This window comes from Fukomys damarensis, unplaced genomic scaffold (assembly GCF_012274545.1).
Source record: "Fukomys damarensis isolate Sample0158 unplaced genomic scaffold, DMR_v1.0_HiC HiC_scaffold_8, whole genome shotgun sequence".
Lineage (NCBI taxonomy): Eukaryota > Metazoa > Chordata > Mammalia > Rodentia > Bathyergidae > Fukomys > Fukomys damarensis.
This window is the reverse complement of record NW_022900920.1, coordinates 18,892,918-18,907,557: the sequence shown is the minus strand read 5'-3', so window position 1 is coordinate 18,907,557 and position 14,640 is coordinate 18,892,918. Positions and strand designations below refer to the sequence as shown.

Sequence of the window (14,640 nt, the reverse complement as noted above, 5' to 3'; positions counted from 1 at the left end):
GATAAGCAGAGGGGTAACACCTGACCCAACACAGTCAAGCTAGACACCAGTCACCCTTGTGGGTGACCAAGACCTCCAGATCCATCCCTTCCTAAAAATTTATTTATTCTTTCCATGTACACTTGCTAGGTGACTTGATTACCCATCGAATCAGTATTACCTAAGCAATCTTATTAGTAATCTTATAGTTGATCATAATTTTGTCCCATGTTGTACCCACTTCATGAGTCTGCTCTATAAAACTTACCCTGTGAAGTGGGGTTCCTGACAACCCAGTCGGGACCCTCCTGCCTCTCCTGAGCTAAAATCTCTCCCTCACAATAAATATTTCCTGCTCTTAACCTCTGTTGCTCCTTAGAATTCATTCTTTGACTTTGGGGAACACGAATTCAGTGCATCTGACATCCACCAGGTTGGAAGTTATATTATTTCCCCTATATCATTTGGAGGTCCTCTTCCCAAAGGTTCCATTCCATACTGGGAAAATTACTGTAATTATATCTAAAACATTCCTTATATGTGTGTGCTTTTTTCCCTAAAAAAAGAAAACACTTGCTAAGAAGGAAATATTATATGCTGTTTATATATCAATTTTCACCCTAAAGTTGTATCCCAGACGATTTTTCTCTAAAAGAACACAAGTTTCTTATTTTTAACTGCACATTTCTCTACTGTTTTCCATTTATTAGTCCCAATAATTTTCCCAGGCCCAATTCTGTTCTATTAAAAACAATACTGCATAATTCTTACACATATATATAGTACTTCTATTTGCTAAAGAGTTTATTCGTACTTCTGGCCTGCCTTGCAAGTGCAAGGACCCGAGTTCAATCCCTGGTACCAAAAAAAGTTTATTTGTATTTCTACATATAATTCCTGAGCCTTCCAAAGAGACTACCAATGAACATTTCTACCAAAAATGTGAACTTATTCCCCTACAGATTCACCAGAACTAAATACTATAAGACCTTTTCAATTTCACTAAGAGTTTTTAAAAGTTGTTCTATTTTATTTGTCATTCTTCAATTAGGATGGATATAGTATTGTGTTTATAAATCATTTGTATTTTTGTGAATTATCTATTCATATTCCTTTGTCATTTATCAACAGAAAAATAGGGTTGGTCTTTTTCCAATTAATTCATAAAAAATGGATTCTTATTAAACAAAATAAATCTCTGCCTCACATTTCACAACTTCACTGCACTTTTTCCCCACTTGTGTTTTGCTTCTGGTATTTTACTACACAAACATTTTAAAACTTTATGTTGTCACGGTCTAGTATTTTTCCCTCATGACTTGTAAGTCTGGGTGACACTTAGAAAGGCCTTTGCTCAACCCAAGGCTGCATGATTCCTTCTGTTCCCTAATATTTCACTTTTAAAGACTTATTCCATTTCTCCAAAGTGACCATCAATTGTCTCATACTAGCTAAAGAACAACTTGAGCCTTTCTTCTTCTTCTTTCCCCCCTCCCCTTTTTATTGAGTTTATTGATGCAATCTAGGTATACCATACAGTTACATTCATTACTGGGATCCTGTACCTTCACATGATCCTCCCTTCACCCCACCCTCCCCTCCCCATTTACAAATGCTTTATTTCCATTTTTTCATTTTCTCATATTTTTTTCTTTTCCCTTATTACCTTTCCCCTACCCTTCCCACTTTCCCTACACCTTTAGCCCTTTCTTATTGATCTGAAATATCTTTTTTCTTTATTAAAATGCCACATATACTTCAGTGTTTTGTGGTTTCCATTGTCTTGATCTGTGTATCCCAGATCCATTGACAAACCCTTTAATTACTTAGCTTTCTCATTCATTGATCTGAAATATCTTTTTTCTTTATTAAAATGCCACATATACTTCAGTGTTTTGTGGTTTCCATTGTCTTGATCTGTGTATCCCAGATCCATTGACAAACCCTTTAATTACTTAGCTTTCTCATTCATTTCAATACCAGTGAGGGATTATCACCTCTTATTTGTCACTATAGCAACTTTCATGGCTATTAGTTTCCTTCTTTTCCCAAATGAATTTTATCAAAAGTCTGCCACATTTTCTAAGAAATTATTTGTCTACCCAGAAATAAATACTTGATGAAAGTTTATTTTAAATTAATTTTTTAAAAAAATCTATTATCTAGCTACTTTCGTAACCGATTTTTTTTTTTTTTTTTTTTTTGGTACAGGAGATTGAACTCAGGTCCTTGCGCTTGCAAGGCAGGCCACCAAACCGCTGAGCTAAATCCCCGGCCCAAAACTGGTTTTTAAATCAAAAATTAGAACAAAATTGCATTGACAGTATACTTTAAATCAAATATCTATTTGATACTTATAGTTTATATACAAGAATAAAATATAAAATGACTGTTTTAGTCCCAAAGGAAAAATTTCTCCATTTTTCTCTGCTGGTATATCATACCGCTAATATGTATAACCTTAAGGTACAACCTCTTTTTTTTTTTCCTCAGGCTGGCTGCAAACTTGTGGCAATCTCCCTGCCTCAGCCTCCTGAGTGCTGGGATTTTACAGGCATGCACCTCCACACTCAACTGGTACAGCATCTTAATGTGTACTACCTACTCTTCAGTAAATAACCAGAGTCCATTAAATAGAAACTGTATGAAAGCTTCCTATGTACTCAGCAATTCAAGTTATTTTACCTCTTTAAAAAACAAGACATTTAACTTTTTAAATACAACAATGTTAAGTTCTAATATCCTAAATAAAAATATAAAAGTATCCTTATTTGATCTCTGTGTCCTTTAATGAGAATATTTTCTGGTAATTTAGGGTCGTAGACACAATTTATTTTCTAGTTTAATGACAGTTTTTATACATGTATGCCTATTATTTTTACAAAATATTGATTTTTCAACACGGTATTTTCATACAGGTATATAACATACTGTGATCATATTAATTCTCCCATAACCCTTTCTTACACCTTTTCCTCCTTTTCCCTCTTCCCTTCTGCTTGACTAATAATTTTATTCTATTCTCACACCGGTTCCTTTTGCAGATTCCATATACTAAGGAAAACATTGATACTTGTTTTTCTGAGTATGGCTTATTTCACTTAACATGAAGATCTCCAGTTTCATCTACTTCCTGAAAAATGGCACATTTTCTTTATCCATTCATCTGTTAATGGGTACCTAGGCTGGTTCCATACCTTGTGCTGCAATAAACATGAATATAAACATGTATCTCTATGGCATGCTAACTTTAATTCTCTTGGGTAACTTTAATTCTTTTACCAAGGAGTGGTAAAGTTAGAGCATGTGGTAGTTCTACTTTTAGTTTTTTGAGAAATTTCCATACAGATTTCCACAGTGGCTAAACTAGCTTACATTCCCATCAATAATGAAGAAAGGTTTGTTTTCCCCTCTATTAATTGTCAGCATCTGTTGTTTTTTATATTCTTGATGACAGCCATTCTGTCTAGAGTAGAATGGAATCTCAATGTAGTTTTGATTTGCATTTCCCTACTAGCTAAAGATATTAATATATTTATTGGCCATTTGTATGGTGTCTATTAACTTCTTAAAATAGTCACAGAGACTTTTAACAAAACTTTTTGAAATTTGTCACCTATTTCTGTGACTGCAAAGGACATTTTGCTGATTATGTCCCTAAATGTATTAACATTTCAAAGTATTTTTTATATATTTTTCCAACTAAGAAAAACCAAAGTTTTAAAAATTTTTATCTTCTGGACAATAAAAATCATTTATATAACCAATTTTCCCAAATGACCAGAAAGCAAAGGGTCTACGTGAAAAATTATAATTAATTTTCATTTTAAAACCTAAGAAACCTTAACTGAATTTTGCTAGGTGCAATAATTTTGACGTTTATTAACTTTTATGCAATACATGTTTCTTAAATGCCACCATAAAGTTTAACAAAGCAAACCATGGCATTAGAGAAAAGTATAAATCATTTTTCTCCCTTATTCAATCTAATATCTTATAAATTAGCTATTCATGTTTTGAAGTCATATAATACAAGTCATGATAATTTAATTTTTGTTTTCTTTTGTTTCCCTAACCCACCTAGTCAACATGCTCACTGGAAATGCCATTAAAAAGGCAGACACGGGCTGGGGATTTAGAACAGTGGCACTCCACCTGCCTCGCAAGCACAAGGTCCCAAGTTCGATCCCTGGTCCAGAGTTAAGGGTTAGGGGGACAGACACAGTAATGAATAACCTAATCATCTACCCTTAACTCCCTTATCCACTAATGGGCCCCAGGCCCTATGTATCAGTTAACCTTCCATTCATTTTTGACACTGAAAACTTTTAATACAGTGAAAGTAAGGGGTCTGCTAGAAAGGAAATGAAGTATTTGCTCAATCAGTGTAAGATATTTGCTTAACATATATCAATGATGAATAATCTGAGAGGATTTCACCAAAATGATACAACAGGGCTACCTCTAGGCTTCCTGATCCTTCCCAAAAATTAATTTGGCTGATGCAGGTGCAATTAATTCTAGTATTATCAATAATATTTCGACTAGTTTCATAATTCACAAAAGAGTTCTGATAATTAAACCAAAAGCAAAACCTTTTTATCAACTTTTTCCAAGACAAATCTTGGTTTAAAAAAAAAAAAAAGGCAAAACCAAGTTTCTTCCTCATTATATTAACTGTAAAACTCTGGTTAACTTTTAAAATTGTTACCAGTACCCAAGGAATTATTATGTTTAAATGAAAACAAGAATTAGTAGGTTTAAATGAAAATTATAAAGCACAATAATATCTTTTGGAAAGTGCCTTCTAAATTATAGGGAGTAGGAGGTAGTTCTGTTTTCTGTTTTTTAAAATAAAGTATGTTTCTTTAAAAAAATAATCATTTTTAAAATTGGCATTCCACATACAGCAGAGTACATGCTACAGAAGGTAGGATCAACCAAATATCTGGTTCTCTCATCTAAAAAGCAAAGAGAAGTTGTAACAATGGCTTCTAGGGGCCCTTCCACTAACACTAATACTAACACTAACACTAAGATTCTGTAACTTTATATATTTATTTTTACTTAGTGTGTGTGTGTGTGTGTGTGTGTGTGTGTGTGTGTATGTGTGTGTGCGCGCGTGCATGCCAGAAATCGAACTCAGGACCTCACATTTGCCAGGCAGGCGCTGTGCCAGTGAGCTACATCTCCAGCCCAAATTTATGTATTTAAAAGAGGAAGAAAATAACTCAACACTCATAGTATAACTCTACAAATAAAAGAGATCATCAGAGTGAAATAATATTTTATTGCTTTACTTTTTACAGAATGTCTTACTTCACATTTATCACACAAATTTTTAAGTGTTTGCCTTAACTCTCCTCTAAGGGTACCTTACAAGTAAGTCCTAGACTTACAAATGAGTTCTGTTCCGGGAAAAGATTCATGAATTGGACCTGTTCATAGTTTTACATACAGTACATCTGCGAAGGTTTGCAACTCAAATGTTCACAAGCTGGGACTATATACCTTTGTTTTTCCACGGCCAAGCACAGTGCCTCCCACAAGACAGAAATACAAGCTTATTGTATGGTTGCTGATCATTAATTTGGCAATTATTACTTATGGAATTTCAAATCAGAAAAAGGGAAAAATAGTTCTGTGTTGGCTATAAAACATTTTTGAAATAAGTTAATTTCCACTTCTCAAAATTACATAAAATATAGTAAAAGAAAAGTAGAACACGCTTAACTCTCTGCATCTATTTGAAAGTAGGAAACAGCTCAAACTTACCATATATATGAAAAGAGGCACGATGCTCTGCAATGCTCCCATATACTGTCCAAGAGCTATATTAAATCTTTCAATATAGAGATCTGGAGGGCTGGCCTGTGGAAAAGAGGGTAATTGTGATCATTGTGGGAAACCAGGTCAAAGTCCTTCCACCACAATCTGAAACGTAGACTGACTTAGAAGGAATCAAAAGTTCACACTGAGATTCACAATAAAGAAAAGGAGATATAGTTATACATTTAAGTTAGGGTTTCTGTCTTGTTCCAAAAACTGCTATGTAAAACTGGGTTTTGGTTTAACCATCTTCAAAAAATATATAGCCTCAACATGTTAATTAAAAGATCTGTTCTCTTAAAAAAGTTATTCAAAATGAAGATAAGCAAATTTTTAAAAATTATCACTAATTATGTAGATATCTTCTACAGGAACCAAACTATTGGGGGACTGTAATGGGGGCAAGGAGGAACTCAAGAAGTGGAACAGGCACAATAACATTCAAAGTTCTATGCTAACTTGGTTGTAAAAAGTTTCTGTAGCTAACCAACTATAAATATTAGTTAAAAAGCAGGTACTAAAACGATGCGTATACCTGCAGTTCTGGAGAGTAGTATGACACAATGCCTGCTTATTGAACCCAGTTACAAAATACCAAGTCACAAAACCATCAAGAGAACATGTCCAACTTGATTGTGTTATAGAAAGAAGTGAATGTCCCTTCAAAATTAACAAATGTAAGCTCTATTTGAGGTAAGAATATCTGAGTCTACATGGGGTCCTAAGAGTGGGGCCCTGGTCCTATAGGATTAGTGGCATACAGAGACCCCACCACACAGCTCAGAGGAAAGGTTGTGTGGAGTATTCAGTGAGAAAGCTGTCAGTCCCGAGACAGGAGAGCCCTCACCAGGAACTGAACCTGGCCGCACCGTGATCTTGCAATTGCCATCCCCCAGGACAGTACAAAGCAAACGTCTGTTATTTAAATCACCTAGTTTGTGGCATTTTGTTGTGACAACCCAAATGACAACTAAGTTTTATACAAGATCATCCATTTACTTACTATTTTATTCTCCAAAAATTTAATATTGAAGAAATCTGAATAAGATAGTACATTTGCCTAAGATTAGACCATTAACGAATATCATCCAGGTCATTCAACTAAGAATTCACTCTTGGGCCAAGGTACTGGGCATAGTAAAACCATCATGCAAACAAAATGGAGTCTATACAAAGACTTAACTGTGGTAGTCTCATATCCTGACAACTGTATCTTACATACAAAGTCTTAATTTCAAATAAGGATAGTTAAGAAATGGCTGCTAAAATTAAAAAGTATGAAATTATAAAGCTATGGTAAATTACTTTAGAAATGTCCAAGTATTTCAGTACTATTTTGAAATAAGATGAAATTCACATTTTTTTCAGTTCTACTTAGAAGCTTAGAATATGAACAAGGAACTGTTTACTGCTCCCAATTCACCTTCCAATTTATTGAGAACAGTACTCACAAGTCTGATACTTGCTACGTGCTTTATTTGTATTTCTTTTCCTAGACCCCCTAATTTCCTGCAAAGCAACTGTTACTTCCATTTACAGACACGGCAAAAGGGACTTAGAAATATTCAGTCATTTGGCTACCACTCCACAACTAACAAGCCCAAGAACTAGGACTTAAACCACGGTCAAACTGAGTTCTTCTCTACTTATTTAAGTTCTCTTTTTTGCACCCTGAAATGTTAATGCAAGTTCAAACTTCTGCAATTTGCGGCCTGTCTGTCTGCCTCTCTGGTTCAGCCTGCCCCTCCTCACACACAGCCCAGCACGGAACTACCAGCAGATTCCAATCATCTGTTCCGTTTCAGGAATCCCCAGTGATTCTAACTAGACTCACTCCGGCTAACTGCTAGTCATTCTTCAAGATTTACCTTACTTCCTCTCAAACAGAGGCGCTCCATGATACTGCAATGGTTCACCACACACACTTTACTTTTCACATCCAGGCTGGTCTATGCCACTAACTAAAAGCCCCTCCCAGGAGGGCAGGATCTGTGCTTTATTTGTATATTTCCACCTGACAAGAACACCTAGAACACAGCACAGATAAGGACAGTCGTGTTGAAAACTAAACTTTCAATCTAATCTAGCCTTGTTTAAATCTAACCTGTTTCATTATTTACAAGACTTTGTGAAACTTGACAAGTCATTTAGCCCCCTGAATTTCAACTGCCATACTAAATAGGAAAAATATCAACTATGCTACTTGCAAGATATCTGAGAATCAAAGAAAATAACATGAAAGTGCTTGACAAATGTCAAGTACTGTTCATGTAACTAGTAACAGTAAATAAAAACTCCTTTCTGAATTAGCAACCCATTGGCCAGATACTTTAGAAAAATCCACTAACAAACATTTTAAAAAGCATCCTTTGTTAACTAAAGACCTTGGGCAAATGGTTCCATGTTAATATAAACTTTTAACTATCATTAATACAGAATTGCATGCATTTCTTCTTCTAAACTGCTTCAAAGAACTGAAATGATATTTCAGCATTCAAAGAAATTTTAAAAGCATCATCACACTTAATAGTACCATAGGCAGGGGATTTAGCTCAGTGGTTCCACCGCTTGCCTATCAAGCACAAGGACCCGTTAGATCCCTGGTACCAAAAAAAAAAAGTACCATACATGTCGCTGCATGAAAACAACTTTCCTGAAAAAGACACTTTTTATCCAAAAGGCATATTTAACAGCAAGCAGAATAAATAAAATTTAATTCTTACTTATCCTTTTTAAGAATTCCAAAAGCTCAAAGGTTATCAGTATAAAGTACCTTTTACACTGAATCAAATGTCAGAACACTTTTTTCTCACATTTCATACAGCGCTTACTCAAACCCTTTCAAATGAAAAGACTATAAATTATAACAGACTCCTAAAATAAACCTAATCTTTTCTAGCAAACTAGAAATAAATGCCACCAAAATCTAGAAATAAAAGCCATTTTTGAAAAGCTAATAGAATTGTTCTTCCTTAAAACAAAGTAACAAGTATACTTTGAGCCCCACTGGAAACACTGTTGCCTTACTTGACTTACATTATTTCAATATTACTTACAGTAGTTGGCTTGGTCATTAATTTTTTTTTTTCCTCAAACAAGAAAAAGCAAGCTGCCAGGAAAAGAACTATTACTCCAAATTTGCTCCAACTTTTTATAAAAATGCCTAGATTCACTGAAATTCGTAATTTTAGCTGAGTAAGAACGATTGCTTTTTTCCTGTGTCTCGCCATGTGTGCATGCTGTGCAAGGAGTAATGCATTCATTTGGTTTGAAATTCAAAAAAGCTCAAAACTGTTTAGAGTTTGACTTTTCACTTCCTCTTCCCTGAAGCAACACTTAATTCTTTCATATCCTTCCAGAAGAACTGTATGCCTACACAAAAATTAAGTGTCTCATTTACAGCTCATTTTGCACAAATGCTAAAGCATAAGAACACTGATTTGCAACTCTTCCAACTATCTTCAAGTTGGTTTTATTCCAGTGATTCTGGAACCCTTAAAAAAGTAACGGAAGATTCCAAAAGGCATTTGTTTACATAGCAATGACCACCTCTCTGTTAGAAATGCAGCCAGATGCAGTGGCATGGTGTCTGTAGTCCCAGGTACAAGTGAGGCTGAGAGGCAAGGATCACTTGAACCATGGAGTGACACCTGAGCCTAAGGAGCACAGCAAGAGCTTGTCTCACACTAACAAAACAACTGATCACAGGCCTTAAAATACGTATTCATTCTAACATGACAATAAACTCTTCACATCGTAACATTTTTATGAAAAAAATTATTTTCCAAGACAAAAAACTTTTAGTGTCATTATTTTAACAATGTACAAGTCTCTTAAAGCTGGGATTAGTAGAAGATAGCTGGATTCTTAGGCCTACTTCAGTACTGAATCAATTGTGATATACTGTTTTGAAGTAAATGGAAGCCATTTATCATACAGCTATTTATACATGGAAAAGAAGGCATGTTTTATCTTCAGGTAATTGTAGAGAATCTAAAATATGACAAATTATAGTTTCTTTTTTTTGGCACCGGGGATTGAACTCGGGTCCTTGTGCTTGCAAGGCAGGCCACCGAACCGCTGAGCTAAATCCCCAGCCCCAAATTAGTTTCTTAAAGGTCAGTTACAACATGAAATCTGAAACTTATGAATCTTTATTCTCTATTAAAATTCTTTATCTTCTGGTTTGAATGGATCTACAACACATATTTTTCTATCACCGTTCATTAGGCATGCGCAAAATACTGAATTACACAGGTCTTCTAAATGCAGACATATTTCATTAGACAGCAAAGGAAAATACATTTGCTAGTATCACCACCTATTTCACCAGAAGAGCCTTTTTTTCATATTAGATGGCTATCAAGGGCCTCATGGTAGATAAAATTTTCCAAACTTCTAATACTGATGATTGCTGTCAGCTGTTTTCCTTCAACAGACTTATTTCACTTGTTTTTGAGAAAATATTGATTAAATAGTTGAGTCTAAATAATCATACAGTAGTTTGTCAACCATTCATTCTATCAAGTAAAAATGATGTGCAGCAGGGGTGGTGAGAGCTAGTTTGCTAAAACTCACGCAGACACAAGTGCTTGCCAAAATAAGCACTGTACTTTGGTATACTGCCTCCTGATTCTTCACAGAGAATACCTTGTGAAGTACAGAGTCACAATTCAATAAAATGAGCACTTGTCACTGCTTTATCTTGGGCATTCCTAAGTGAAGCTGCCTGTAGGCACACAGAAGTGAAGATCTGTACTAAGGCCCCAGCAGTGTTTTCGTACCATCAAAGCAAATGTCCACATAGTGAAAAGGGCAAATACGACCTTAATAAAGACAGAAAACCAGTTTTGATTTTCCAGACATCCTGAAAGGAATTCAGGAACTCTTAGAGGTTTTCAAAGGATATACATTTTTTTTAGTTCATTACAACTTTTAAATTTTATTTATTCATACATGTTTGCAGCACCTAATTAATACATACATTCATTGTGGACAGTTGGTACATTCAGGTGACATCTTTTCTCTTTTTACCTTCTCTTCTCCCTCATCTCTTGGGTCCTCTTCCCTTTTGCAAAAATCTCCCTGATTTTTATTATCTATCTTTTATTTTGCTCTTTATTTAAATTTGGGGTTTCTTATTAAGAGAAACCAAGTGATATTTAAACTTGAATGTCTGATTTCACCTAACATTATGGTCTCAGGGTGCATCCATTTTCCTACAAATGACTCAAATTTATCCTTCTTTATAGCAAAGTAGTACACCACTGAACATAAATAAAACATATTCTTTATCTAGATGGACATATAGGCCATTTCCAAGATTTAGCTATTATGAACTGTGTGGCCATAAATACTAGTAAGCACGTACCACTGTAATATGTTTTTGATTCTTTTGGGAAGATTCCTAGAAGAGGAGTAGCTGGATCAAATGGAATTTCTAGTTTTAGTTTTTGGAGGTATCTGCACACTGATTTCCATAGTGGTTATACTGGTTTACATTGCCACCAACGGTGTACAAGGTTCCCTTTCTCCACAGCTTTGCTAGCACTGTTATTTGATTTATTGATAGTAGCCATTCTTTCTGGATTAAGATGGAATTTCAGTGTTATTTTAACTTGGATTTCTCTAATGGTCAATTCAACATTTTTTCATGTATTTATTGGTCACTTATACTTCTTCTGAGAAGTATGTACTGCCTATTTTCTGACTAGATCTTTTATTTGGGGGGCTTAACTTTTTTTTAGTTCTTTATATTAATACTCTGTCTAAGATATAGCTGGCAAATATTTTCCCCATTTGGTAGGCTGTTATTTTACTGTTGGTTGTTTCTGTCACTGTCCTTTTTTAAAAAGATTAATTTTACTGATACATTTTACATATACAATACAATGACATCCACCATTGGAGATTTGTACCTTTACAAAATATATCTTGGGGGCACGGTGATCAAGGCCACCTGTGGCACCGCCCAGAGGTCAGAGGAGGCGCGGGATCCCCGCGGAGGAAAACTCCACAAGTTCCCTCAGTGATGGCGGCCAAGTGACTGGATAAAACACAACTGCCCTCTATAAATTCTTGTCAGCTCCTTGGGATTTGGAAAGAAAATGCCCGGTGTCATTCCTAGTGAAAGTAATGGGCTTTCAAGACGTAGTCCATCTAAGAAAAAGACTCCTTGAAGTTTTCTCAGAAAAAGGAAACTAAACAAAAATGAAACAAAAAAAAAAGAAAGAAAAAGGAAACTAAGAGAGCCTTGGATTTTACAGACTCTCAAGAAAATGAAGAAAAAGCTTCTGAATATAGAGGACCAGAAATTGACCAGGTTGTTCCTGTAGCACAGTCCTCACCTATAAACTGTGAGAAGAGAGGAAACTTGCTGCCTTTGATGGGACTGAATAATCTCGGCAATACTTGCTATCTTAATAGCATACTTCAGGTATTATATTTTTGTGCTGGTTTTAAATCTGGAGTGAAGCACTTATTTAACATGATTTCAAAGAAGAAAGAGGCACCAAAGGATGAAGCCAATCAAAAAGACAAGGGAAATCTCGAAGATTCTTTGGCAAGTTATAAACTTTTATGCAGTTTACAGTCCTTAATTATTTCAGTGGAACCGCTTCAGGCTAGTTCCCTCCTAAATCCAGAGAAATACACTAATGAGCTTGCTACTCTGCTAAGACGACTGCTTAACACTCAGGGAACTCAACTCTATGTATGAAGGATATCTACAGCATAATATACAGGAAGTATTACAGTGTATTTTGGGAAACATTCAAGAAACATGCCAACTCCTAAAAAAAGAAATAAAAAATGGCAGAATTACCTACAAAGGTAGGAGAAAAACTTCATCAAAAAGAGGAAGTGAGCGGCATTAATAGCTTGGAAATGGACAATACAAAGAATTCTGAGGACTACAAAGAAAAACCTCCAAAAGGGAATGGGAAAGGAAAAAGTGACACTGAACTTGGTAACACGAAGAAAAAATTCAAAGGTTCCAAGGAACTCCAGTCACTGGATGAGAACCAGAGACAAACTAGATAAAAAAGAAAAGCTACTGGGGATATACTGGAGAGTCCTCCTAAGGTAATCCCCAAGTTTTTTTTTTCTGAAAATGAGAAAGTAAGACCCTCACAAAAGAAATCAAGAGTTAAAATAAACTGGTTAAAATCTGCAATGAAGCAGCCCAGCATTCTTTCTAAATTTTATGTAGTCTGACAAAACTAACAACAAACCAAGGGCCCAAAGGACAATCTAAAGAAAATGAGTATGATCTTGAAGACCTTGGAAGTACGAAAGCAATGATACAACTAATCGTTATGGACTTGAGACTCCAGAAAATATCAGATCTATAGATGTTAATGAAGTTAAGCCCATAAACAAAGGTGCAGAGCAAACTGGTTTCAAACTAGTGGAAAAATTATTTCAAGGTCAGCTGGTATTAAGGATTCGTTGCTTGGAATGTGAAAACTTAACAGAAAGAAGAGAAGAGTTCCAGGACACATCAGTGTACCAGTATAAGATGATGAGCTTCCCAAAGTACAGAAGAGTCCTGAAATTTCTTCAGAGCCAAAAACAGAAATGAAGACCTTAAAATGGGCAGTTAATTTGCTTCAGTGAAGAGGACTGCAGGAGAAGATAAGTATTTCTGTGAAAATTGCCATCATTACACTGAAGCTGAACAAAGTCTTCTGTTTAACAAAATGCCTGAAATTATAACCACTCATTTGAAGTGCTTTGCTGCTAGCAGCTTGGAGTGTGAATGTTATGGTGGTGAACTTTCCAAGATCAACACTCCCTTACTGACACCTCTAAAGTTGTCACTAAAAGAATGGAGCGCAAGGCCAAGCAATGACAGCTGTGGATTATCTGCAGTTGTAATGCACAGTGGCATGACAATTAGCAGTGGGCATTACACTGCTTAAGTCACCGACCTCAACAGCTTAGAACTGGACAAGGAGAATTTTGTGGTTGACCAGATGTGTGAAGTGGATAAGTCAAAGCCACTGAATGAGGAAGAAGCAAGGGGTGAAGCTGAAAATTATGATGTTGAAGAAGTGTCCATGAGAGTTGGGGGAAATACTCAGCCAAGTTTTGAACAAAAAAAATGTAGAAGCTATTGGACTTCTTGGAGGACAAAAGAGCAAAGCAGATTATGAGCTCTACAACAAAGCGTCATCCTGATAAGGCTGCCAGTACAGCATTTGCTGAAAATAGAAGTTCTGAGACTAACATTACTAATGGGACCCACGAAATGGATAGAAACAAGGAATCCAGCGACCAAACAGGCATTGACATGAGCAGATTTGAGAACAAAATTTCCTGTGTAGTGAAAAGTTTAAAGGAGTATGAGGGGAAGCGGCTTTTTGTTGATTCTGAAGTAAAAGTTACCAAGGACTTTTTCAATTCTCTTTCCCCTTCTACATCTACATCTACTCCTTCCTTGTTATTTTGTAAGAAATTATAGAGTGGGTATATTTTCCCTGTGTATATATTAAACAGGCCTGGCCAACACTGGTAATGTTGACTACAGCAAACAGTCTTTTAGCTTATCTTTTAAAGCTACTGGATGTGAGGGGTCTCTAGGTTTTTATATGATAGTGAGATTTGAAATACTGTAAACCATGTTAATTTTTAGAATTATTTTTTCTTCATAGAGACCAATGATGTATTAGTTCCTGGGAACAAACTTGTATAGATTTTGAATTGAATTATTCAAAATGGAAGCATTTAAACCTTTTGGGTTTACACCAATCTTTTGTGGTTGCTTTTTAAAATGAAGTGCTTATATTTGTATTCTCCATGTTTTGGAGAAATTATCTTAAAAAAATATAT

At 35.4% G+C, this 14,640-nt stretch overlaps 1 protein-coding gene and 1 pseudogene across 1 annotated transcript in view; one reads left to right on the top strand and one right to left on the bottom strand.

Annotated features, from left to right (window-relative positions):
• Cacul1 (CDK2 associated cullin domain 1) overlaps positions 1-14,640 on the bottom strand; it is a gene marked incomplete at its 5' end in the record, with an annotated part of 70,870 nt that overhangs the window by 13,933 nt on the left and 42,297 nt on the right. The window contains one exon of the mRNA XM_010634656.2: positions 5,755-5,850. Within this exon, the coding sequence (XP_010632958.1) occupies positions 5,755-5,850 (96 nt within the window). The remainder of the gene's footprint in view (positions 1-5,754; positions 5,851-14,640) is intronic.
• On the top strand, positions 11,916-14,272 carry LOC104869339 (annotated as a pseudogene).